The sequence below is a fragment of the Psammomys obesus genome, unplaced genomic scaffold (genome assembly GCF_907164565.1).
Source record: "Psammomys obesus unplaced genomic scaffold, mPsaObe1.curated_primary_1811, whole genome shotgun sequence".
Taxonomy (NCBI): Eukaryota; Metazoa; Chordata; class Mammalia; order Rodentia; family Muridae; genus Psammomys; species Psammomys obesus.
The window spans coordinates 162,048-188,944 of NW_026596321.1; the positions used below are offsets into that span (position 1 = coordinate 162,048).

A 26,897-nucleotide genomic window follows, 5' to 3' on the forward strand; every position below is an offset into this window, starting at 1 on the left:
GCTAGGCTCCCAGCTGTGTTTTTCGCAAAGTGAGATCCGGGGCGTCCCGGGCCCTTCGTGAGCGCTCGCGCGCCCGCTGTCTCCCCTCGGGGACCGAGGCCGCGGCCCGGGCAGAAGCGGGCGGCGGGGGCCGGGTCCTCTGTCGCTGGGCTCTGCCTGGGGCGGCGCTGCCCGGGTGCCCTGGACCGTCTCAGCTGCTGCCGGAGCCCCCGGGAGAGTCCAGCTTCCCACGGAGCCCGGCGGAGGAGCTGGAGGACCGAGGCCGGTGCGCTGAAGCCCTCAGTGGTGTGCAGCTGCGCTTTTAAATATGATTTTCCATGAGTCTGTTTATTTACTTCCTTCCTTAGCGAGGGAGCGTGCCACAGCTTGTGCGTGGAGGAGGTCAGAAGACAACCTGTGGGATTCGGGTCTCTCCTTGCACCATGTGCTGTGCGGAGACTGGAACTCAGGCGGTCGGGCTGGGCGCAGTCACCCTTCCCCGCTGAGCCATCCAGCAGGGCCAAATTCCCCTTTCCTTAGAGATGGTTTGAGTGTTTATTGGTTATTATCTTCATGCACGCGGGAAAAGAGACTGTGTGGAGGCTCTTGCAGAGGAGCAAGGCTTATTAGTATTTAAACCTTTTGGAGTAAGATACAGATGTGGGGATGTCACTCTATGTACGGAAGCAATTACAGTAAGGTAGACATCACAGTTACCAGACCCTTCTGAGAGGGTGATCAGTCAAGACAGAGCGTTCATCAGAGAGTCCAGAGTTCCTTAAAATTTGCTTTCCTGGGAAGCTCATCACCACAGGCAGCTTCGTGAAGGGCAGAGCACCCCACAACCTGGAAGTTGCTGGAAATAGAGAACATGGGCTTTCCTAACCATCTGCCGTGAGTGAGCTGAGGCATGGATGACTTGGTAACCTGGAGGCTTACTCTGCCAGTAAATAGGAAGTAGGTAGAAAATCCAGGTCTGTGTGCACAGACTTGGAATGCCAGCACTTGGGGCTGGTGGGAAAGCTGAGGAAGCCATGTGGTTGACTGTCCCAGCACAGCTCTCATGAAAGCCTTTCCTCCCCCATCTTGCTTGCCAGAGCCCTGCCTTGTCTCAAAGAGAAGAAGAGAAAGAGCCATGACCAAGTTACAGGTAAGTCGCCTTGCTTCCCCTCTTCCCCAAGTGCCAGCACTGTGCAACAGAACCTCTGTGAACTACAGGAAAGGATTATGGGATGTTGCTGAAAAGAAAAGTTTGGTAGGAGGAGGGATGGCGAGGATAGTGTGGGACATGTGAACGTGTAAAAAGATAAATACATTATGAGCCTGGAGTAGAGAGACAGCTCAGTATGGAACTACTGGCTGATTTGGTCCCTGGCAGGCACACCCGAGAGCTTACGCTTGCCTGTACCTCCAGCACGGGGATCTAGCGCCCTCTTCTGGCCTCACAGTATGCCTGTGCACCCCTGCACACCCGGCATACACAGTCATTAGTAAAAAGGTTATGTTCACTTACATTTTTAAAATGACATTTTCCAGTTCACCCAATTTTGTTTTACAAATAAATGTGAGTTCTCCATACTCATGTGGTTTGTGAATTTTATTTATTTTAAAAATTTGGATTATATCGTGTGAGGGGTTTGGCATGCATGTAGATGTCAGAGGACTGAGTTGGGAGTTGGGCTATCTTCTTCACCGTGCTGAAGCAGGGTCTCCAGTGTGGCCATGAAAGGCATAATACAGACAATGATGAAAGTGTTGGACATATATTGGCGCTTAATCCATATCAGTGTCCCAGCTGCTTTCTGTGCTTTCATTTAATCCCTTCAGGGACATCGTGAGGTAGGTACTATCACACAGATGGGGAAACTGAGGCCCTGAGAAGTTAGTTACCCAAGCTTATCAGCCCAGAGTCTTGAAGTGTGAACTGAGGTCCTTAAGGTTTGGAGAGCCTATGCTCGCGCCCATGACACAGAATGTAAATACTGTTGGCTGAGGTGTGTTCCTGAGAATACGGAATAAGCTTCATGTCTGTTCCAGAAGGTTCCCAAAGCTCTTTGTCTTATTTAGGATTTCTTTTTCCTTTCTCCCACCTCTACCCCCAAGTGTAGCACTGTCTACCCTGATACATGCTGTGTAAACCAGGCTGGCCTCAAACTCAGAGACCCTCCTGCCTCTGCCTCCAGAATGCTGGAGATGAAAGCTGTGTACTGCCAAGGCCTGCGTTAGTTAGGGTTTCATTTGATGCAACAAAACACCATGACCAAAAAGTGAGTTGGGAAGGGAAGAGTTTATTTGGCTTGTACTTCCATATTGCTGCTCATCTCTGAAGGAAGTTAGGACAGAAATCAAACAGGCAGGGACCTGGAGGCAGATGCTGCTTATTGGTTTACTCATCATGGCTTGCTTAGCCTGTTTTCTTACAGAATCCAGGATCACCAGCCCAGGATGGCAACACCCACAACAGGCTGGGCCCTGCCCGACCATCACTAAATAATGATGATGATGATGATGATGGTGATGATGATGATGATGATGATGATAATGATGATGATGATGCCTTGCAGCTGGATCTTATGGAGGCATTTTCTTCTTTTATTGGTTTTTTTGAGATGAGGTTTCTCCATCTAGCCCTGGCTGTCCTGAAACTCTTTCAGTACACCAGAATGGCCTCTAACTGACAGAGATTTGCCTGCTCTGTCTCTTGAGCACTGGGATTAAAGCCTTGCTCCACCATCTTCCAGCTTTTCTTAATTGGTGTTTCCTCCCTTTAGATAACTGTAGCTTGTGTCAAGTTGATGTAAAAGCAGCCAGTAGAGCCTGTTAGATTGACAGGACTAAGGACATAATGAGTGATTCAGATTTAAGCGCCATCTGCCAGATACTTCTGGACACATAAGCATTTCACAAATTGGAAATTTTCTAGATTTGGGGATTTTTGCATAGACTATACTAATAACATATTCTGAATCTGAAATCAATCACATTCCAAAATGCAAAACATTTTAAATGATGTCATCCCTCATGAAATTTTGGATTTGGGAATGAAGGCACATCTGAGCTGTACTGCTCAGTAGGAGCCGGGCATTCCCAGCTGTTTCCAGCACAAAGCCAACACAATACTCCCAGCATGGGTTGGGGCCCTCTCACCCTGACATCCATTTAACAGCGATGGACCTAGCGATCCAGCTACAGCTCCCTGCACCAGTGTTTTCTTGGTTTTGGCCTCTACCCCTCCTTAGCCATCAAAAGGGTGAATCTTGTATGCTTTGTGTTGTGTGTCAACTTGACTCATCAGAGAGGAAGGAGCCTCAGATGAGAAAATGCCTCCATAAGGTCCAGCTGAGAGGCATTTTCTCAATTGGTGGTTAGTGTGGGAGGGCCCAGCCACGGTGGATGGTGCTGACCCTGGGCTGGAAAGCAGGCTGAGCAAGCTAGAAAGCAGCACCCTCCGTCTCCTCAGCATCAGCCCCTGCCTCCAGGCTCCAGCCCTGCCCTGACTTCCTTCCTTAATGAACAGGAATATGTCACTGTAATCCAAATAAACCCTTTCCTTCCCAACTTGCCTTTTGGTCATGGTGTTTCTTCCCAGCAATAGCAACCCTACCTAAGACAACAGGCTCTGTGTAAACAGTTGCTCAGGTCCTCCTGGCATTGGGTAAGAAACTGAGGTGGCCTGTGTTTGCTGTCACGGGAGGCTGTGACGTTCAGGGACGTGGCCGTGGTCTTCAGTGAGGAGGAGCTGGAGCTGCTGGATGCTGCCCAGAGGAAGCTGTACCATGACGTGATGCTGGAGAACTTCAGGAACCTTCTGTCAGTGGGTGAGGATGGTGCCCTGTGTCCTTAGGCAGTGTCAGAAGTTCACATTCATTGTCTTGGTTACAGTCCACTGCTTTCATTTTAGGTGTAACAATGTCCTTTTCACTGCAGCAATGTCCATCTCCAAAAAGCCTTCTGTGTTCCTTGTAAGAGCATCCTTCTCCCAACCCACAGCCTAGTCCTACTTCTTTTTCCCACTGAAATTAACCATTCTCAGTGTGTCATGCAAGCCACTGAGCTGTGTCTTAGGACCATTAGATCTTGGTTCTGTTTTCAGCTTCAGAAGTTGTTCATGTCACCATCATTGTTTAGCATCCTGATAGTTTGTGCTCAGGTCATTTTCTCGTTTACTTGGGAGACCTGTCAGATAGTGTTGCAACCTTTCTTAATCCTTCAGGACATCTCCAGCTTTAGATTGGCAGGTGATATCTACCTTGTTTTTGAGGACCTTCCCCCTGCTCCTTTGTGAGCCTGACAATTTTAGGTTGGAAAGCAGTGTTTGAAGGAAATCCACTCACTCCTGCCCTTGAATTTTGACTTTTTCCTGGAGAAGCTTTTAACTAATGAACAGGCATGTTTTCAGTCTTGCCATCTAAATGTTTTAGCTCACTTCTCATAGTTTCCACGTGTGTGCTCACAAACACAGTGGCTTCCTCGAGTTGGACATCGGCTTCTGAGTCTTCACTGTTCCATGCAAACCCTGTACGCCTGGTCTCTTTCTTCAGACTTCAGAAGTCCCTGTGCCTTCCAGTTACACTCTCTCACCTTGGCTTTGAATCAGGGGAACCAGATTCCTCTTCATGTCACCTGCAGACAGGTTAGGACCAGGCAGGTCTGATTTTCTCTGCTCCTCCAGCCCCAGGGAGGAGTCAGACCCACGTGTACTTCATCCACACCATCCCTCCAGTGAAATGCCAGATGCTGGAACATGCTTCTTTGCCTTTATCCATGTGCTACACACCAGCACAGCAAGGCAGATAGTTAGCAGAGGCTGAAGTTGACCTTTAGACTTTCCTTCAGGCTCACCCCAGATTTCTCACCATGGTCAAATGTGTCTTGCTCTTGAGTGCGCACTCCCTGTGTTGTAGATCTTTGTTCCTGAGAGCTCTTGGGTGTTCATCTTTGATGCTGGTCTCTAATGCTTCCAGAGAGAAATGAAGATGTAGACCTTAGGTGTCCCCATCCTTGCTGACATCACCATCTATTCTCTATTCTTTCAGGAGGCCAAAGTCCAAACAGGATGAAGACTTTTCACACAACAGGATTAAGGTGCTTTTCACTGGGACAGCCTTCAGGCTGTCAAATGACGAGCCATGATGTCAACAAACAGGTCAGTGCTCCAGAAGCTGTAATAAACACTCAAGGAAAGGGTTCTCACTTCCTGGAGCAATGCTGCTTCTCCTGCCATTGGGGAGTACAAGAGCCTCCCCAGGGTTTCGAGGACAATGGCTGCCTTGAGGGTCTTATAAGCAACCATACCAGCAGGACTGAAAATCAAGAATTTCTGTGTGGGAGAGCTCAGAGTTCTTGGAGGGAAACACATCTTAGCCAGACACAGAACCATCAGAATCACTGTCCACAGACTCTGGTGAAAAACAAGCCACAGCGGTTAGCTCCAGGTGTTGACCTTCTGAGTTGCATTTCCCACCTTGATAACAATATACTGCATCAAAGAGACAAAGCCGACAGCAGCAGTGACTATAATAAAGTCATCTGTCCCGAGTCACCCCTCACCCAGCACAGTGTTTACACAGAAGGGAAGACCTACCATTGCAGCGAGGGCCAAGAAGCCGTCATTGACAGCCCCGGTTTAGAACTCCATCAGCAGGTTCTATTGGGAAAGGAGTGTCCTGAACCTAGGACGCAGGAGGACATCAGGCCTAGCTCCAGTGTCCCCATTCAACAAAGTGCTCATCCAGGAAGAAAGCGCTACTGGTGTCACGAGTGTGGCAAGGATTTTAGGAAGAGGGCGAACCTTCAGAATCACCAGAGAGTGCACACGGGTGAGAAGCCCTACCGGTGTGACAGCTGTGGGAAAGGCTTCAGCCGCAGCTCGGATCTCAATGTCCACTGCCGAGTGCACACTGGAGAGAAACCTTACAAGTGTGAGGTGTGTGGGAAGGGCTTCACGCAGTGGGCACACCTTAAGATCCACAAGAGAATTCACACAGGAGAGAAGCCTTATAAGTGTGGAGACTGTGGCAAATGCTTCAGTTATAGCTCAAACCTTCACAGGCACCAGAGAGCCCACCCTGAGAAGAAACCATATAAGTGTGATGAATGTGGGAAGAGCTTCTGCTCAAATTCTAGTCTTCAAAGCCATCAGCAGGTCCACATAGGGGAGAAGCCATATAAATGTGAAGAGTGTGGGAAGAGTTTCAGTTCAGGCTCACAATTCCGAAGCCACCGGCCAGTCCATACAGGAGAGAAACCATTTTGCTGCAGTGTGTGTGGGAAGGCCTTCAGTTGGAGATCAACTTTTAAAGCCCACCAGAGAGTTCACACCAGAGAAAAACCATGCAGGTGTGATGTGTGTGGGAAGCACTTCACCGCAAGCTTGAGCCTCCAGAGTCACCTGAGTGTTCACACGGGAGAGAAACCCTATGAATGTGAGGATTGTGGGAAAGGCTTCAGGCATGCCTCGCACCTCCAGGCCCACCAGAGGATACACACGGGAGAGAAGCCCTACAAATGTGACACATGTGGGAAAGCCTTTAGCCAGAAGGCCACTCTTAAAGTCCATCAGAAAATTCACACTGGGGAGAAGCCTTTCAAGTGTGAGGAGTGTGGGGCGGAATTCAGATGGAACACTACACTTAGTGCTCACCGGAAGGTCCACACAGGACAGAAACCCTTCATGTGTCAGCAGTGTGGAAAGGGCTTCAGTCAGGCCTCATCCTTCCACAAGCACCAGAGGCTCCACACAGGAGAGAAACCCTACAAGTGTCAGCAGTGTGGGAAGGGCTTCAGTCACGCCTCATCCTTCCACAAGCACCAGAGGGTCCACACGAGGGAGAGGCCCTAAATCTGCAGCACCTGCTGTAAGGGCTTCAGTCAGAGATCACATCTCGTCTACCAGCAGAGGGTCCACACTGTGGGTTTGTTCTGCTGTCAGGTGGGCCCGATGCTGCTGATTGTTAAAAGCTCCCCAAACCCAGAGGCTTGGAGAGACTTATCAGGGGACTGGATTTTGTTATTTTGCCCTTAACTCATTCTCCTACTTGGCTCATTTTGCAAAGGGAATATAGTATTTTAGAATGGGTCTCCTTAGCATACAAACAATGTCAAAAATTAAAGACTTATGTATACATGGTTTCTGGTCTAATTATAAAAGAATGAATTATCAGTTGTCAGGAACGGACCCAACAGAAATCTTAGTGCCTCGTACTAGTGCTGAGATTATGTCATAATAGGTAATCAATGAAGACTGGCAGAGAGCTTGTAGGATCTATGTGGGAGAAATTAACAACAAATATTCTAAAACCAAGTGACTTGAGTTTATAAAAAGGACCGATTGGATTCTCCCTCATATAGTAAACAGAACACCAATTCCTCAAGTGCTTACATTTTATACTGATATAAGTAGGGAATGTCTGGTTATAAGTTAGAAAAAGTAATTAAAAACTTAAATGCTTCAGTTCAAAAATCAGAGTTGTCTGCCATTCTTACTAGATTTTCCTGAATCTCTTAATAGACTTACTGACTCCAGTATGTAGAAAGAGTTGCTTTGCATATAAAAACTGCTGAATTTATTCATGATGATTTAAATTAACTGCAGTTTCTTCAACTACAGCAAGTGATCAGAAATAGAAATCATCCATTATACATATATCTGGTCCCATACGTGTTTATCAGGCCCTCTAGCATGAGGTAATGATGAAATTGATGAGCTTTTGATAGGAAATGTGCGGAAGCTTCAGAATTTAGTAAGAAACACAATGTTAACAGCAAAAATTTAAAAAGATTTTTCTGTCACGTGGAAGCAAGCCAAGGAATGTATAAAAAAATGTCCTACTTGTTCTTTGTATAACCAAACTCCATTACCCGAGGGAGTAACCCAACACATCTCCAAAGAAATGAAATTTGGCAATTGGATGTGTTTGATTTTGCAGAGTCCAGAAAATTAAATATGTGCACCATACCATAGACACATACTCAGGATTTCAATGGGCAAGTGCTTTAAGTTCTCTAAAGTTGATTCTGTAACCACACATTTATTGGAAGTCATAGCAATTACGGGTATACCTGTACAGATTAAAACTGGCAGCGCTCCAGCATATGTCTGAAAATGAAGCCTTTTTGAGTGTCCTGTGTAAGGCATATCACAGGCACACACAGAACCCTGCAGTGCAAGCGTTGTAGAGATCCAGCTGTACTTTAAGAGAGATGCTTAACCAACAACAAGGGTAAAAGTCTCAGCAATGAAAAAAAAAAAAAAAAAAGTCTCAGCAATGGGTTACATGATGCCTTAGTAACTTTAAGGTTTTTAAATGCTAATGGTCAAAAGCCAGCAGTTGAGTGACAGTGAATTATTAAAAAAAAAAAAACTGCTGAACTAAATCAGCCTTTTTATATTAAGGGTGTTCTAACTTCAGAATGGAAGACAGAAAATGTGTTACACTGGGGGAGAGGGTTTACATATGTTTCAACAGGAGAAAAAAAACACACTGGATTCCGTCTAAACTTACAAAACTCAGATTTGTCAGGGAGAGACCTGAAGATTTTGGCTGTTGACACGATGAAGGAAATCAAGAGGACCAACAAGAACACATATTTCTGATCCCTCTGTAAGGAACAGCTCTGAGACTGGCTTAGATATGAAAATTTCTCCAGCCAGAACTTCACCTCTGCATAGACAATAAACCTTGTTGGCTCCTAAATCCTCAGGACTCATGCCATCCTTCCATATGGCATAGATGAAAATTCATTACAGTTTGGTTATTGTGGTGGTTTGAATGGGTTTGGCCCATGGGGGGAGATCTCACTATGGAGCGTTGAGGTCTCCTCTGCTCAGACTGCCCAGTGTGGATGAGAGCCTCCTATAGCCTGTCTGTGGATGACCGTGCCCTTCTGCTGCCTGTATGATAGAAAATGGTTCAAGTACAGAACTCTGAACTCACCAAGATACAGTAGACAGTAGAGTACTTATTCCAAAGTTGCTAAATGCAAATGGACTGGACGTTATGAATGCAATTCTGACCTGACAGGTTTCATAGTTGTTTCATCATTTTCCTTCTTGTACACAGTTTATTGCTATAGGAAAAAGACCCTTTTATTGGGTGTTGGGGAAGGGTCTTGTGCACTGTGTATTCAGATGGTAATTTCTGTGCCCAGAGATCGAGTTACTCCAGGCACGGGCATTGTTGTGAATATTGAACATCTCCTGTATCCATGTGGTATAAAGAATGCCCCCCAATTACCTCTTATTGGTTAATAAAAAGCTGAACAGCCAAAGACTGGGCAGAGGAGATAGGGAGGCTGGGCTTGTGATCTGAGCCAGGGCTCAGAGGGAGAAGGAAGAAGGCGCCGTAAAGCAGGTGCAGTAAAGCCCAGTGGACACCATGAGGTCGGGCAGGAGGAGGAGTTACCAACACAGCTCTCCATGAGCACAGAGAGCAGAGCGAGCCACGGTGAGACTATATTCAAGTAACTCAGAGTGTGTGGCTGGGACGCAGCTAAGATAGAGGGTTAGGACTCTGGTCATTTATTGTGCTGGTCTCCATCTCAGTTATTTCGGAGACAGCTTAGTTAGGGGGGAAAATGCCATTTTAAAATTTTATCCTACAGATGAGCTTCTGTTTTGGAGCTCAATTGTGTTTTTTGTTACTGGTTTGTTTTGGTTTTTGGTTTTTGAGACAGGGATTCTCTCTGTAAACCTGGCTTTCCTGAAACTTACTCTGTAGACCATGCTGGCCTTTAACTTACAGAGATTCACCTCCCTCTGCCTCCTGAAGTGCTGGAATTAAAGTGTGTGCCACCATTGCCTGGCTTGGAGATCAATTCTTTACAAATGTCAGAAATCACAGATGAGAGGAAAATTGTTCTATAAATGTCTGGTCACCACATACAACTGTTGCAAGTTGTTACCCTCAGGATATGACATGGTAGGGAGATCTCAGCATCCATCCAGGTCTATATAGAGAGGCCACAGGAAGGACTTTAATCAAAGCGCATGGTTGGCAGGATCAGTGTTGACTGAAGCCTCACTTCCTCGTAGGAAATGTCCCTCTGTATCTGCTGTGCAGAGATGTGTGATGCTCAGGTCCCAGCCATTCCTGGAGCAAGTAGTAAGGGCTGTGTAAAAAGACTCGTATTTGAAAGCACTCGCCAGTCCTCAGCTGTAGAAGAATACCTTGTGTATGTATGGAGGCATTGCCTGTGAATAAGAAGCTTGTGGTCTGTAGCTGAGGCTGGAAATTGCAGGTGGGACAACTGGTAGGCAGAAAGGATGCTGGGATAGTGCCAGGCCCCGGAGAATTACCCAGAAAGATGGGAGCAGAACAGATACCTGAGCAGATTTAACCAAACACAGGGCAGAAATTAGAATGGAATAAATAGGATTTAAGTTATGAGCTAGTAAGAGATGAGATGAGCTATATGGCCTAGATTTTTTAAAAATACATTTTGAGTATTGTGAGTCATTCATTATTCTAGGGGTGTAAGCCCAGAAGGTAAAACCACTACAACATCCAACTATGCATTCATATTGATTTGTATTATTCAGTAATCCTGTAAGAGCCCTTAGCTTCCTGGAGGCATGAGGCTTCCCACATCTGTAACGCCGGTGGTCTGCATAGCATAGCAACTCTGCCCTGGATGATTTTTAGTATTTGTACTTAATGAACTAAAACAATGCTCTTTTTTAAAAAATTCTTACTTATAAGCCTAATAAGGTGAAATAAAACATATGCAGTTGGAATCTGGGGCCCTGAATGCATTGGGGTTTTTACTGTAACCAATATTGTAAATGATTTTTTTCTTTTTTACAAAGTATTTCCTGGCAACAAAAAGGTTCTTAGTACGCTCGAAGTGTTAATTAGTTGCTTCTCCTCCTTTCCCTCTTGTCTTAGGTCAGATTGTCCTTCCTGACCCAGGAGTCTCTCTGAGGATCTGCCCTGGATTGTAGACTGGTTCGTGCTGCTCTCACAGAATTTCTAGGGCTGTATCTCAGATAAAGAACAGAGTTATTTCTTAGAGCTCTGGGGCTCTGAAGATCAAGGGTCAAGTAGGGTCTTACTGTGTCATCTGATAGCGGAGGGTGGGCACAATGATGCAGGGCGGGCTGAGACCTTGTCGTCTACATGGTGGCCCATGGCATGTGTAATCAGTTCCAGGGTACTCGATGCCCTCTTCTGACCTCCAAGGGCAACACACACACACACTCTCTCCATATGACCTTAGTTTGTAACAAGTTGACAAAATCATTAGTACAAGTACACATTTTAAACACTGCGAGCAGATTGCAGGAGCCTCAGGTTTTGTCTCTTAACTCCCACAGCAACTTGGGAAGGAGAGGCAGGAGGGCCAGAAGTTAAAGGTCATCCTCAGCTAAGAAGTGAGTTTGAGGCCAGCCTGGGTTACATAAGAGTCTATTTTTAAAAAAAAAAATTAGAAAGAGGGTGTAAAAGGAGGAAGAAAGAAAAGAGAAGGAAAATGAGAAAAGTAAAGTGTTGGAGTTCACAACTGAAACCCCAGTAAGGAGAGGCTAACACAGGAGGGGGTAGAATTACAGGCCAGAGCAGAGATACTCTGCTTTTGTCTCAGAAAACAAAAGGAAAATGAGACTTTATTGGCTACATCCCAGTTAGGAGGGCTGTAGGGTTCAGGGTGGTACAGAGCCACAAGTTTAGGAGCCTCCTTGATGGGTGCAAGGCTCAACAATAGAGTCCTTGCTTAGACCACCAGTGACAGGCTGGAGGCATGGCTCAGCAGTAGAGTGTGTGTCTGACATTTGAAAGGCTTTGGGTTCAATGCCAACATCATTTCAAAACAAGTGTTTGGGACTGGAGAGGAGGCTCAGTGGTTAAGAGACCCAAGGTGGGTTCCCGGTGCCCACAGAGTGGCTCCCAAACGCTTGTAAATCCAGTTCCAGGATCTTACCTCCTTTTCTGGCCTCTGAAGGCGCTGCATAAAAAGCAAATCTTTATAAAGAAAAAAAGGCGCTCTTGATTTCTACTGGTGTTAGGTAGTTTTAATTTATAGTGGAAGTTTTAGGAACAGAATGACCTTCTGTAGCTACAGGTGGGAGGTCAGTACCTATTTTTAAATTAATTTATTGATTCAATTTACATCCTGATTGTAGTCCTTTCCCTCCTCTCCTCCTGGTCTCACCTTCCCGCATACCCCTCTCTCTCTCTCTTGCCACTACCAACCCACCCCCAGCTCATCAAGTCTCATCAGGACTGAGAGAGTCCTCTTCCCCTGTGGTCTGGGGAGGCAGCTCTGCCAGAAGGACATGATCAAAAAGCAGGTAACAGAGTCCATGTTGGATACAGCCCCTGCTCACCTCACTAGGAAACCCACATGAAGCCCGAGCTGCCCGTTGGCTACATCTGTGTAGGGGACCTAGGTCCAGTCCACGCATGGTCCTTGTGCGCTTCAGTCTTTGCAAGCCTCTCTGGGCCCTGGTTAATTGGCTCTGTTGGTCTTCTTGTGGAGCTTCTGTCCCCTCCAGGTCCATCTATTCCTCCCCCCCCACCCCCACATACACAGACTTTTCCACAAGCCTCCCTACACTTCATACAATGTTTGGCTGTGAGTCTTAGCATCTGTTTCAATCTGCTGCTGGGTGGAGCCTCTCAGAGAACAGCTATGCTAGGCTCCTGTCTGTAAGCGTAGCAGAATATAATTAATAGTGTCAGTGGTTGGCTCTCTCCCCTGGGATGGGTCTCAAGTTTGGCCAGGCACTGGTTGGACAGTCCCTCAAACTCTGCTCTATCTTTATCCCTGCACATATTGTAGACAGGGTAAATGTTTGAAGCTTTTGTGGGTGGGTAGGTGTTACCCTCCCTCCAGTAGGAGCCCTGTCTAGTTAGGGGTGTCCTCTTCAGTCTCCACAATTCCCCTACTACGAGTCTCAGCTAGAGTCACCCCATACCCTCCCTGAAGCCTACCCTCTCTTAGGCCTTCAGCTTGTGAAAGAGATGCCCTCTGTCCTACCTCCATCCCCCCTCTCCCCAGGTCTGATCACCACCTCATTTCTCTCTAGCTCCCTTTCCTACCTTGTTCCTTTCATCTACTTCCACTGTCTAGTCCATTTTTTTCTTCTGATAGAGACTTAAACGTCCTCCCTTGGGTCTCTCTTGTCCCTTATTTTCTCTGGAATTGTGAATTCCAGTATGTTTATCCTGTACTATATAGCTAAAATCTCCTTACACGTGAGTACATACTGTGTATGTCTTTCTGGGTCTGGGTTACCCCACTCAGGATGATCTTTTCTTGTTCCATCCATTTGCCTGGAAATTGCATGATTTCCTTGTTTCTAATAGCTGAGTAGTGTCCCATCGTGTAAATGTACCCCTTCCTTAGAGAGGGTTTGAGTGTTTGTCATTATCTTCACGCACATGGAAACAGAGACTGTGTGGAGGCTTTTGCAGATGAGCAAGGTTTACTAGTATTTAAACCTTTTAGAGTGAGGTACAGAAGGGAAAAATACTCCTATGTATGGACACAATTATATGTAAGATAGCCATCACAGTTACCCCAGACCCTTCTGAGAGTGTTGGTCAGTCATGACACAGCGTTCCTCAGAGAGTTGTGCGTGCCTAAAAAAATTTTTTTTTCTGGGAAGCCCATTGCCACAGGCAGCTTTGTAAAGGTAAGAGTGCCCCACACCCATGAAACAGCAGAAAATAGAGAATGTGGGCTTTCCTAACCATCTGCCATGAGTGAGCTGAGGCGTGGATGACTTGGTAACCTGGAGGCTTACTCTGCTGGCTAATAGGAAGTAGGTAGAAAGTCCAGGTCTGTGTGCACAGACTTGGAATGCCAGCACTTGGGGCTGATGGGAAAGCTGAGGAAGCCATGTGGTTGACTGTCCCAGCACAGCTCTCATGAAAGCCTTTCCTCCCCCATCTTGCTTGCCAGAGCCCTGCCTTGTCTCAAAGAGAAGAAGAGAACCATGACCAAGTTACAGGTAAGTCGCCTTGCTTCCCCTCTCCCCCCAGCACCAGGGAATGAAAACAGGACCCCTGCATGCTGGACAATCACTGTGCAGCTCAGCCACCTGAACTGCATGAAAGCATGAGGGGATGTGGCTGAGAAGAAAGGCTTGGTGGGAAAAGGGATAAGAGAGGAGAGTGAGGAACATGTTGCCAGAGTCCAGCTTTAACATGGACAAGGGAAAGACTCAGGAGATGTACACAGAGTTGGCTGGATAAATTACTCTTCAGACTTTCTTCTCAGGGTTTACAACTTAATTACTCACACTAGCAGAAAAACTTCTGGCTCTTTAACTCAGAAATGAACAACAGAGTCCCAACATGGACTCAGAGGCTCAGAGGCTCATTACCTCTTCATGAGCCAGTGAGAGAGAAGGAAAATTGTGCATGAGCCAGTGAGAGAGAAGGAAAATCATGCATTCCCACACATTCTGTAGTTATTAGTTCATACATACATACATACAAGCAAACAATCAGACATGCAGATATCTACAATTCATACACACATTCAAGGAGTCCCCATCATACACGCACATCATAAATACATTCAAACAGATATTTACACACTTTTACATATATATTTATATAGACAGAAAATCAGACATTAATATATATATAAACATATATATATAAATATATATATATAAACATATACACAGACAGTCAGACAGACACATATTTGGTGGATGGAAGAAAACCTCACCAACAACTTTACTTCTTCCTCGGTTTTATACCCTCTATGTAAGAAAAATGACCTCATTCAAGAATAAATGTAATTGTTACACAAAAAGGAAGTTATAGAAGGACTGTTGATTGTAAATTCTTTCATTAGAACAATATCTAACTAGATACTTTTGCTCATTATAAGTTTAAAGCAGGAGTTTTATCTATGTGCTCATTGTGAGTTCAAAGCAGTTTTATCTTTTTCTTAATTCATATGTACATTATGTGTTCAAAGGATAGTTTTTTATGTTAAGGTTTTTCTAAGAAACAGGTGTCTGTCTTGTCTTGTATAGCTAACCATTTATTCTGTTTCTATATTCATATGCTCTTTCTTTTCATGGTGTACACTTGAGCTTTATCCTTGGACTAAATCTAGAACGAATGTATTTACTTGATTATTCTTTTTTTTTCTATCTTGTTTTCCTTCTTGGTGTAAATTGAGCGCTTCTCAGAGCTTTTAGCTAATTTTCAGGAGGGTAGAAGTTATTTAAATCAATTCAGGTCTAATCTTCAGTAATTATAAAACCATAGAAAAAGTGGACTGGAGGGAGGGGTCTCCTGTCTCTGGGACTCTGCGGAGAGAGGCATCATGAGCATAGCTGGAGCCAGGTGTTGCCAGCTGCTTTCAGTACAAAGTCAGCATGTTACTCCCCAGCGGGTTGGCGCTCTCTCACTCTGACACCTGTGACTTCCCATTTGACACTGATGGTCCTAGTGCCCCAGCTATAAAAAAGACAGCTGGCATTTTCTTAATTAGTGATCAGTGTGGGAGGGCCCAGCTCACTGTGGATGGTGCCAGCCCTGGGGTGATGGTCCTGGGTTTTATACTGAGCAAGCCAGGCAGCAGCACCCCTCTCTGGCCTCTGCATCAGCTCCTGCCTCCAGGTTACAGCCCTGCTTCAGATCCTGTTTTGACTGTCTTCCATAATGAACAAAAATATGGAAGTTTAAGCCAAGTAAACCCTCTCCTCCCCAACTTGCCTTTTGGTCATGGTGTTTAGTTCCAGCAATAGACTCCCTGACTAAGACAACAGGCTCTGTGTAAACAGTTGCTCAGGTCCTCCTGACATTGGGTATGAAACTGAGGTGGCCTGTGTTTGCTATCACAGGAGGTAGTGACATTTTTGGACGTGGCCGTGGTCTTCAGTGAGGAGGAGTTGGGGGCTGCTAGACACTGCGCAAGGGAAGCTGTACCATGACGTGATGCTGGAGAACTTCAGGAACCTTCTGTCAGTGGGTGAGGATGGCACCGTTTGTCCCTTGGCAGTCTCTTAAGTGCACATCCTTTGTCTTAGTTACACCCCACTGCAAAGGACCAGGTTGGGTTCTCTGTGCTCACACTGAGAACCCAACCCAACCCAACTAACAACCGCCTGTTAGTCCAGTTTCAGAATCTTACCCCCTCTTCTGGCCTCTGAAGGCACTGCATGAGAAGAAAATCTTAAAAAGAAAAAAAATCTTCCCTGATCACCACTGGCTTTAGTCAGGTTGTAATAAGTCTCCGTTTTAGGAAGAGAATACTCTCTGGAGCTGTGGATGGGAGGCCAGTATCTTTTGATGTAAATGACACAGCTAAACATTAAACTATGCAAAAAAAAATTTTTTAAACACTAAGTGGGCTCAACAATATATTGGCGATGGAAGAGGAATGAACTGGCAGACAGCTGGCAGACAGCATGATAGAAATTGCTCAGTGCAAACCACAGACAAAGTATAGACTGAAACGGTATTTCCTAACCACAGGTGATGCCACACGCCTTTAATCCCAGCGCTCGGGAGGGAGAGAAAGGAGGATTGGAGTTCGAAGCCAGCCAGGTCTACAGGGCGAGTTCCCCACCGCCAGAGCTACAGAGAGAAACGCTCTGGAAAATCCAAATCAAAACCAAGAACGAAGTATCCATAGCTTTATTTCATGGCATTCAGAAATGAATAAACCGAAAAGCAACCCAGGAGAGCGAGCTCCCTAACAGCGATTTCCACTGACCTCACTCTATAGTTAAAACAGTTGGAACGTATAAACCTCTTCAGCGTTCTGGAGAATGTAGTTCCGGAAACGCAACTGAGCCAGGCGCATCCGCTGAGGCATTCTGGGAATTGTAGTTCTGATGCCACCGGCGGCCGAGGTCGCTTCCGCTCCCGGGAGGCGAGGCTCCCGTGCTGAGCTCGTGGTGAGGCGAGATCCGGGGTGTCCCGGGCCCTTCGTGAGCGCTCGCGCGCCCGCTGTCTCCCCTCGGGGACCGAGGCCGCGGCCCGGGCAGAAGCGGGCGGCGGGGGCCGGGTCCTCTGTCGCTGGGCTCTGCCTGGGGCGGCGCTGCCCGGGTGCCCTGGACCGTCTCAGCTGCTGCCGGAGCCCCCGGGAGAGTCCAGCTTCCCACGGAGCCCGGCGGAGGAGCTGGAGGACCGAGGCCGGTGCGCTGAAGCCCTCAGTGGTGTGCAACTTAGTTTTTAAATGCGATTTTCTTTTTGCATTTATTTATTTATTTATTTATTTATTTATTTATCTATCTATCTATATCTGTTTATTTATTTATTCACTTAGAGGGAGCGTGCCACAGCTTGTGCGTGGAGGAGGTCAGAAGACAACCTGTGGGATTCGGGTCTCTCCTTCCACTCTGTGTTCTCTGTGCAAAGACTGGAACTCAGGTGGTTGGGCTGGGCGCAGTCACCTTTGCCCGTTGAGCCGTCCAGCAGGGCCAAACTCCTTTCCTTAGAGAGGGTTTGAGTGTTTATTGATCATTATCTTCGTGCACGCCAGAAAAGAGACTTTGTGGAGGCTCTTGCACATGAGCAACGTTGACTAGTATTTAAACCTTTTAGAGTGAGAGCTGGGGGGTTCACTCCTCTGTACGGAAACATTTATGTAGAAGATATCCGTCAAAGTTACCACACCTTTCTGAGGGTGGCGGTCAGTCATGATACAGCGTTCAGCAGAGAGTTCAGAGTTCCTTAAAATTTGCGTTCCTGGGAAGCCCATCACCACAGGCAGCTTTGTGACAGTCATAGCGCCCCACAACCCGGAAGTTGCTGGAAATAGAGAATATGGCTTTCCTAACCATCTGCCATGAGTGAGCTGAGGCATGGACGACTTGCTAACCTGGAGGCTTACTCTGCCAGTAAATAGGAAGTAGGTAGAAAATCCAGGTCTGTGTGCACAGACTTGGAATGCCAGCTTGGGGCTGATGGGAAAGCTGAGGAAGCCATGTGGTTGACTGTCCCAGCACAGCTCTCATGAAAGCCTTTCCTCCCCCATCTTGCTTGCCAGAGCCCTGCCTTGTCTCAAAGAGAAGAAGAGAAAGAACCATGACCAAGTTACAGGTAAGTAACCTTGCTTCCCCTCTCCCCCCAGTGCCAGGGAATGAAAACAGGACCCCTGCAGGCTGGACAAGCACTGTGCAGCGCAGCCACCTGAACTGCATGAAAGCATGAGGGGATGTGGCTGAGAAGAAAGGTTTGGTTGGAGGAGGGAAAAGAGAATAGTGGGGGACGTGTGCTCAGAGGACATTGCACATGTGAACGTGTAAAAGGGTGAATTTATTTTGAAATAGAGAAAGTTTGGTTCCCAGCACCCACACCTGATAGCTTAAAATTGCCTAAAATTCCAAATCCAGGGGATCCAGTACCCTTTTCTGGCCTCCCAGAGAACCTACACACACACACACACACACACACATGAAAACACATGGCATACACATTCAAAAAAATTTTTTAAGTTCATTTACATTTTAAAAGTGACATTTCCACAGTTTGCTTAATTTTATTTTGCAAGTAAGTATGACTTCTCCATCGTCTGGTTTATGAAGTTTTTTTATCTTAAAATTTTGTGTTATTATGTGAGGTGGTTGGTTGTGATCATGCATGCCCTTTCTGTGTTCTCATTTAATCTTGTCAGGGACATTGTGATGTAGTTACTCTTGCACAGATGAGGAAACTGAGGCAGTGTGTTGTCCAAGCTCATTAGGCAGAGCCTTGAACTGTGAACCAAGGTCCTTAAGGTTTACAGAGCCTGTGCTCACACCCATGACCTTGAACACCACTGCTGTTGGCCAAGGTGTGCTCCTGAGAACACAGAGTGAGAGTTGCATGTTTGTTCCAGAAGGTTGCCGAAAGCCTGTATCTTTGCTACTGTTTCTCCCTCCCTCCCCCCACAGAGTTTCTCTGGGTAGCTATAGAAGTGCTGGAACTCACTTGGCCTTGAACTCAAGAGTTCCTCCTGCCTCAGCCTCCTGAGTGCTGGGATTAAAGGCATGCTGCCACTACTGCCTAGCTAGAAGGCATTTTCTTAATTGATATTTCCTCCTTTTACATAACTCTAGCTTGTATCAGGTTGACACAAAACCAGCTAGTACAGCCTGTTAGGCTAAGGACAGAATTACTGATTCAGACTTGACTGTCATCCACTAGATAATTCTGGACACACAAGCGTTTCACAAATGGGAGAATTTTGGGATTTGGGAATATTTGCATACACTTACTAATAAAGTATTCTGAATCTGAAACCCATAATATTTCACAACAGAAAACATTTTAACTGATGTCATCATTTGTGAAATGGGTTTCAGAGCCTTCAAGATTTGGGGATGAAGTTACACCCAAGCTGTACTGCCCAGGAGGAGCCAGGCATTGCCATCTGTTTCTGTACAAAGTCGGCACATTACTCCCTGTTATAATCTATAAAGATGATGTGGTGTGGGGGGGTGGCACCATGATGGGCCCATGATAAGGTGTACCTCCCTCAGAAATTAAACCATGCAACAGATCTGGCATAAGAGGTTTATTGTGGGAAGGGAGGAGTGAGGGCCTGGGGAAGGGGTAGGGGACAGTGAGTGATCTGGAGGGGTGGGAACAGAGGAGGGGGATAGAACAGGGAGAGAGAAGCTGGAACACACAGAGCTGGGGATAGAGGGTGATCCTTTTATTGTCCACATAAACATGGCGTACCGAGTGATGGCAGCAGGTGGTGACATAAGAATTTGCTAGGTCCCAGCTGCCAGCAGAATCACCTGTATGCTAATATTCCTGATGTGGGTTGGCCCTCTCTAACTCTGTGACTTCCCAATTGACAGCAATGAACCTAGTGACACAGCTATGGAAAATACACCAAGTTCCTTATACCTATGTTTTCTTTTTTTCCTCCCTGTCCTCTCTGTAGGAATGGAAAGGGTGAATAGGGGTAGTGGCTGGCTGTCAACTTGACACAAGCTAGAGACATCAAAGAGGACAGAACCTTAGTTGAGAAAATACCTCCATAGATCTGGCTCTAAGGCATTTTCCTAATTAATGATCAATGGGGGAGGGCCCAGCCCATTGTGGATGGCGCCATCCCTGGGCTGCTGCTCCTGGGTTCTATAAGGAAGCAGGCTGAGCAAGCCACGATGAGCAAGCCAGTGAGCAGCATTCCTCCATGGCCTCTGCATCAGCTCCTGGCTCCAGGCTCCAGCCCTGCTTGAGGCCCTGCCCTGACTTCCTTCCCTAATGAACTAGACTATGGAAGTGTAAGCCAGATAAACCCTTTCCTCCCAAACTTGCCTTTTGGTCATAGTATTTCATCTCAGCAATAGAAACCCTAACTAAGACAATGGGCACTCTGTAAACAGTTGCTCAGGTCCTCCTGGCATTGGGTAAGAAACCGAGGTGGCCTGTGTTTGCTGTCACAGGAGGCTGTGACGTTCAGGGACGTGGCCGTGGTCTTCAGTGAGGAGGAGCTGGAGCTGCTGGATGCTGCCCAGAGGAAGCTGTACCATGACGTGATGCTGGAGAACTTCAGGAACCTTCTGTCAGTGGGTGAGGATGACACCCTGTTTTCCTTGGCAGTGTCAGAAGCTCACACTTAAAAGGAGTTACACTCCTTTTAGATTAATTTAGTTTGTATTATATGTATGTTGAGTGTTTTGTCTGCATATTTGTCTGTGCACCACATTCATTAGTGGTGCTTACAGAGGGAAGAAGAGGGCATCAGATCCCATAGACTAGGGTAACAGATGGTTGTGAGCCACTGTGCAGGTAGAACAAACTTAACCTGGGTTCTCAGGAAGAGCAGCCACTGCTCTGAATAACTGAGCCATTTCTCCAGCCTCTATTTTATTTTTTAATGCATTTTACAGTTAAATTTTTAAACATTTCTTTCTGAGTATGAGTATGTGTGTGTGTGTGTCTATGTCTTAGTCAACGCCATGACCATGGAAACAACTACAAAGGAAAACATTTAATTGAGGCCTGTTTACTATTTCTGTTTAGTCCATTGTCCTCATGGTGGGGAGCATAGCAGCATTCTGGCAGACATGGTAGCAGAGAGTTCTATGTCTGGATCTGCAGGCAGCAAGAAGAGAGCAACACTGGGTTTCACTTGATTATTTGAAACTCCAAAGCCTACCCCCATTTATGTATCTCCTTCAACGAGGCCTCACTTCCTCATCCCTGTCAAGCCTTACTACTCCCTGTGGACCAAGCATTCAAACACATGAACCTGTGGGGCCCACTCTCATTCAAACCACCACATTCCACTCCCTGGGCCCCACAGGCTTGTAGCCAGATCAGAATGCAACATGCATTCAGTCAACCACAAAAGTCCCCACAGTCTATCACAGGCTCAACCCTGTTTAAAAGTCCAAAGCTCAAAGCCTCATCTTAGACTCATACAATCTCTTCACTGTAACCCCCTGTAAAATCACAATCAAAAAGCAGATCACATAATTCAACATAAGTGGCCCAGACTATGATTCTAAAAGGGAGGAAAGGAACACAGGAAATACTGAACCAAAACCAGGAGCGCAAACTCCAAACTCTGCATCTCCCTGTCTCATGTCAAAGCGCTCTTCAAATCTCACCTCCTTTCAGCTTAGTGGGCTGTAACACACTTCTTTCTCCTGGGCTGGTTCTGCTCTATCAGCAGCTTTTCTGGCCAGGTATCCCATGCCAATGGCATCTCTAACTTCTTGGGGTCTGCACGGGAATCCAGACTTCAGCTTCACAGCTTCACACAGTGGCCTCTCTGGTCCTCCATGCAGGGACATCGCTGCCACAGCCTAGCCTCAGTGGCTTTCCTTTAGCTGTGAGGAGTTTCCACAACCTCTTGTGTCCTTGACTAGACAGGTACATGCAGCCACCAGATGCCCCAGCACTGCTTCCGCTCTTGTGTGGGGTGCTTCCTCCCCCCACAACCTTTGATTCCTATTGTGTGGCTCCCTATCTCAAACATTTGGCCTCCCATTTCACTCAGTAAAATAAATTTGTTTTCAGTTTTTTTATTCTGTGGCAAGGTCTTGCTTTGTAACCCAGGCTTGCCCAGAAATTTGTGATCCTCTTGCCTCAGCTTCCCAAGCCCGAGGGTGACAGTGTTGGTCCACTTCTCTCTGGCCAGAATGCTCTTCCTTGGTGGACTGCCATGCCTTCTAGAGAGAGAGAGAGACAGACAGACAGACAGACAGATGGAGATCTTTCTCTCTCTCACTCCATCTGTGTCTCTGTCTCTGTGTCTCTCTCTCTCTGCATTCATCTGCTCAGGACTGCTCACAGGCCCTGTTTTGAGCCTCAGCTTTACATTCTGCACTTTGCTCAGCTGGTTTCTGAACACCTCAAGACTTGTTACCATGGATTTAGTTTTACTTGTGGTAACATACACACAAATCCCCAGTGTTTGCACACTGTGAGCAATGGCTCCATGAAGCTGTGGCCCTCCATGTCACTCCATGAAACAGTGACATCCATCCCCAGAAAGCCTTCCATGTTCCTTACAAGGGCATCCCTCTCCTTCCTAGAATCCTGTTCCTCTACCTCTTTCTTCTACTGACATTAGCCTTCCCCAATGTGTCATCCAAGCTACCAAGCTGTGTCCCAGGATCACTGGATCCTCCACTTCACTTGGTTCTATTTTCAGGTTCAGAAGTTGTTCAGTTTACCCTCTTTGTTTCCTTTTCTTATAGTTTGTTCCCGTGTCATTTTCTGGTGTCCTTGGGGAACCTGCCTAATAGTATTGTAATCTTTGTTATTCCCTCTGGAGACTGCTGCTTTAGGTTGGCAGCTGAGATCTACCTTGTTTTTGAGCCTCTTCCTCCTGCTCCTTTGTGAGCCCAAGGTTGGAGAACAAGTGTTTGAGGAATACCCACTCACTCCTTGCATTCTGCCATTTTCCTCGAGAAGCCCTTCCCTATTCAGCAGTTGTGTTTTGAGAATTGCTATCTCTTCTTGAAGTTTCCTAGTGAGCTTGTGTGCTGAAGTCATTCCAATCTCCTCCTACATGAGTGTGCTCTCCAAAATAATAACTTCCTTGAGCTAGACATTGGCTTCTGGGCCTTTGCTATTCCCTGCAATCCCTGTACACCTCCTCTCTTTTCCTTCAGGCTCCAAAGCTTCCTGTGCCTTCCTGTTACACTCTCACCTTGGCTTTGGGTCAGGTGAACCAGATGGGTCTTCATGTCACCTACAGGTTAGGACAGGGTAGGTCTGGTTTTCTCTCTTCTCTCCAGTTTCAGGGAGGAGTTGGACCCATGTGTACTTCAGCCCATACCATCCCTCAAGTAAAAATGCCCAGATGCTGAAAAGTGCATCCTTCCCATTATCTGTCTGCACAGCTACACACCGGTGCAGCAAGACAAGGTACTCAGCAGAGGCTGAAGGTGACCTTGAGCTTCTTCTCGGCACCCCAGATTTCTTAGGAAATCAAATGTGGCTTTCTGTTGAGTGCACACCCTCTTTGAGGTAGATCTTTGTTTCTCAGAGCTCTTGGACATTCATCTTTGACATTGATCTCTCGTTAATATTTCCAGAGAGAAATGAGAACTTGGACCTTCGATGTCCCCATCCTTGCTGACATCACCGTCTATTCTCTATTCTTTCAGGAGGCCAGACTCCAAACAAGGTGGAGACTCTTCATGCAACAGAATTAAGGTGCCTTTCAGTGGAGCAGCTTCCATACCTGCAAATGACAAGCCATGATTTCAACAAACTTGCCAGAACTCCAGAAACTATGATAAACACTCAAGGAAAGGGTTCTCACTTCCTGGAACAATGCCACTCCTCCTGCCATGGGGGAGCAGAAGATCCTCTCAGGACCTGTGAGGACAAAGGCTGTCTCGAGATTCTCATAAGAGACCTTTCTAGCAATATTGAAAACCATGAATTTCTGTTCTGGAGACCTCAGAGTTTTTGGAATAAAACACATCTCATCCAGATACAGAACCATCAGAAACACTGTCCACAGACTCTGGTGAATAAAAAGCCATGGCTGTTGGATTCAGGTGTTGACATTCTGAGTTGCATTTCCCAACATGATAACATTATATTGCATAAAAGAAACAGAGTCCACAGCAGTGGTGACTGTGGTAAAGTCATTTTTACCATGTCACCTGTCATACAGCATTGTAGTTACACAGAATGCAAGAGCAACCAGGGCAGCAAGGGCCAGGAAGCCGTCACTGACAGCCCCAGGCTGGAACTCCATCAGCAGGTCCCCTTAGGAAAGGAGTCTCCTGAACCTAGGACACAGGAGGACACCAGGCATAGCTCCAGTGTCCCCATTCAACAAAGTGCTCATCCAGGAAAAAAGCGCTACTGGTGTCACGAGTGTGGCAAGGGTTTCAGTCAGAGCTCAAATCTTCAGACTCACCAGAGAGTGCACACAGGAGAGAAGCCCTATACCTGCCCACAGTGCGGGAAAAGCTTTAACCAGAGCTCACACCTGTATGCTCACCTGCCCATCCACACAGGGGAGAAACCCTTCCGTTGTGACAGCTGTGGGAAAGGCTTCAGCCGCAGCACAGATCTCAACATTCACTGCCGAGTTCACACTGGAGAGAAACCTTACAAGTGTGAGGTGTGTGGGAAGGGCTTCACACAGCGATCACATCTCCAGGCCCATGAGAGAATCCACACAGGAGAGAAGCCCTATACGTGTGGAGATTGTGGCAAACGTTTCAGCTGTAGCTCGAACCTTCACACCCACCAGAGAGTCCACACCGAGGAGAAACCCTACAGGTGTGATGAGTGTGGAAAGCGCTTTAGCTTGAGCTTCAATCTTCAAAGCCATCAGCGTGTCCACACAGGAGAGAAGCCATATAAATGTGAAGAGTGTGGGAAGGGTTTCAGTTCAGCCTCAAGCTTCCAAAGTCACCAGCGGGTCCATACAGGAGAGAAGCCATTTCGCTGCAATGTGTGTGGGAAGGGCTTCAGTCAGAGCTCATATTTTCAAGCTCACCAGAGAGTTCACACTGGGGAAAAACCCTACAGATGTGATGTGTGTGGGAAGCGCTTTAACTGGAGCTTGAACCTTCACAACCATCAGAGAGTCCATACAGGAGAGAAACCCTATAAGTGTGAGGTGTGTGGGAAAAGTTTCAGTCAAGCCTCAAATCTTCAGGCTCATCAGAGCATCCACACCGGCGAGAAGCCTTTCAAATGCAATGTGTGCCAGAAACGGTTCAGTCAGGCCTCGCACCTCCAGGCCCACCAGAGGGTGCACACTGGGGAGAAGCCCTTCAAATGTGACACATGTGGGAAAGCCTTCAGCCAGAGGTCCAATCTCCAAGTCCATCAGATAATTCACACTGGGGAGAAGCCCTTCAAGTGTGAGGAGTGTGGGAAGGAATTCAGCTGGAGTGCGGGGCTTAGTGCTCACCAGAGGGTCCACACAGGAGAGAAACCCTACACATGTCAGCAGTGTGGGAAAGGCTTTAGTCAGGCCTCACACTTCCACACGCACCAGAGGGTCCACACTGGGGAGAGACCCTACATCTGCAGCATCTGCTCTAAGGGCTTCAGTCAGAGATCACATCTCGTCTACCACCAGAGGGTCCACACTGCAGGGAATCTCTAGGTTCATTCTGCCATCAGGTGGGCTTTATCCTTCTCATTGTTAAAAGTTCCCCCAAAGCCCAGAGGATTGGGGAGATGTGCTTCTGTTGGGGAGATCTTTTTTATTTTTCAAGACAGGGTTTCTCTGTGTGGGCAAGGCTGGCCTCGAACTCACAGAGATACAACTGCCTCTGCCTCCCAAAATGCTGGGATTAATGATGTGTGCCACCACTGCCTGGCTCAGAGATCAATTCTTTACAAATGCCAAAAATAAAAAATGAGAGGAAAAATTTTCTATAAATACATGGTCACCATGTACAAGAGATGCAAGGCTGCCATTCTGGGGATATGACATGACAGGGAGATCTCAGCATCCATCCAGGTCTATGCAGAGAGGCCATGGGAAGGGCTTTAACCAAAGTGGGTGATTGGCAGAACTGGTGTTGACTGAAGTGTCACTTCCTCATAGGAAGCAACCCTCTGTATCTGCTGTGCAGAGCTGCTTGTGGCTCAGGGCCCAGCCATTCCTGGACCAAGTGCATAAGGGTCCTATAAGTAAGATTCATATTTGAAAACGCTTAACAGTCCCCAAACCTGCATTCATACTGATTCGTCTTCCTCCGTAATCCTGCAAAGGCCTTCAGTCCTCACCTTCCTTGAGGCACAGGGCTTCTGCCCAACTAGCCTGGCACTTTGCATAGTATAGTAACTCCGTACTGACTAATTTTTAGTATTTGTGCTTGATAGACTAATCCTGTGTTTATCAGCCTAATATGGTGAACTGGAACATATGAGATTGGAATTCTGGGCCCTGATGTCATTGGGGACAGAATTTTTTCTGTAACCAATACTACAAATGTTTTTACAAAGTATTTCCGGGTGGTAAAAAGGCTCCTGGTAAACTTGAGTTGTTAACTTGTTGCTCCTCCTTTCCCTCTAGTCTTAGGTCAGATTGTCCTTCCTGACCCAGGAGTCTCTCTGAGTTTCTGCCCTGGATTATAGACTGGTTTGTGCTGCTCTCACAGATTCTCCAGGGCTGTATCTCAGATCAAGAACAGACTTATTTCTTACAGCTCCAGGACACTGAAGGTCAGGGTCAAGCATGGTCTTACTGTGTCTTCTGATAGCAGGGGTGGGCACAATGATGTAGGGAGGGCTAGAGATTCTGGCATCTACATGGTGGCTTACAACTTCTGTAACAACAGTTCCAGAGGATCTGATGCCCTCTTCTGACCTCAGGGCAACACTCACACAAACGGTGCATAGACATACAAATATATCATTCACATAAGTAAATCTAAAACCTTACAGATACAGGGAGAATGCAGGACCTGCCATGCTAACAGCCTGTGCTCCCTTGTGAGGTGCTGCCCTCCTGGCTGTCTCTGCTCCAAGTCCTGCCTCATATCTCAGTGCTGACCTAATTGCTTCCTA

At 46.7% G+C, this 26,897-nt stretch overlaps 2 protein-coding genes across 10 annotated transcripts; both read left to right on the plus strand.

The window, feature by feature from the left end:
• LOC129669027 (zinc finger protein 235-like) lies at positions 1-26,370 on the plus strand. Of its 9 annotated transcripts, none has more exons than XM_055597098.1 (5): positions 16,813-17,107; positions 17,218-17,321; positions 17,941-17,993; positions 20,333-20,459; positions 23,513-26,370. In XM_055597098.1, exons 3-5 carry the CDS (start codon positions 17,979-17,981, stop codon positions 25,483-25,485), a joined length of 2,115 nt encoding a protein of 704 aa, XP_055453073.1. In that variant the 5' UTR covers positions 16,813-17,107; positions 17,218-17,321; positions 17,941-17,978; the 3' UTR covers positions 25,486-26,370. The 9 variants fall into 9 exon arrangements, with proteins under 9 accessions (XP_055453080.1, XP_055453079.1, XP_055453071.1 ...); XM_055597100.1 differs by having other exon boundaries at positions 17,218-17,249; XM_055597105.1 differs by lacking the exons at positions 16,813-17,107; positions 17,218-17,321; positions 17,941-17,993 and adding exons at positions 1-265; positions 13,882-13,930.
• LOC129669035 (zinc finger protein 235-like) lies at positions 211-8,206 on the plus strand. Its single transcript, XM_055597112.1, has 4 exons — positions 211-285; positions 1,077-1,129; positions 3,569-3,797; positions 5,016-8,206. The coding sequence occupies exons 3-4, from the start codon at positions 3,764-3,766 to the stop codon at positions 6,818-6,820; spliced, it is 1,839 nt and encodes a 612-aa protein (XP_055453087.1). The 5' UTR covers positions 211-285; positions 1,077-1,129; positions 3,569-3,763; the 3' UTR covers positions 6,821-8,206.
• Positions 26,371-26,897: the final 527 nt, after the last annotated feature.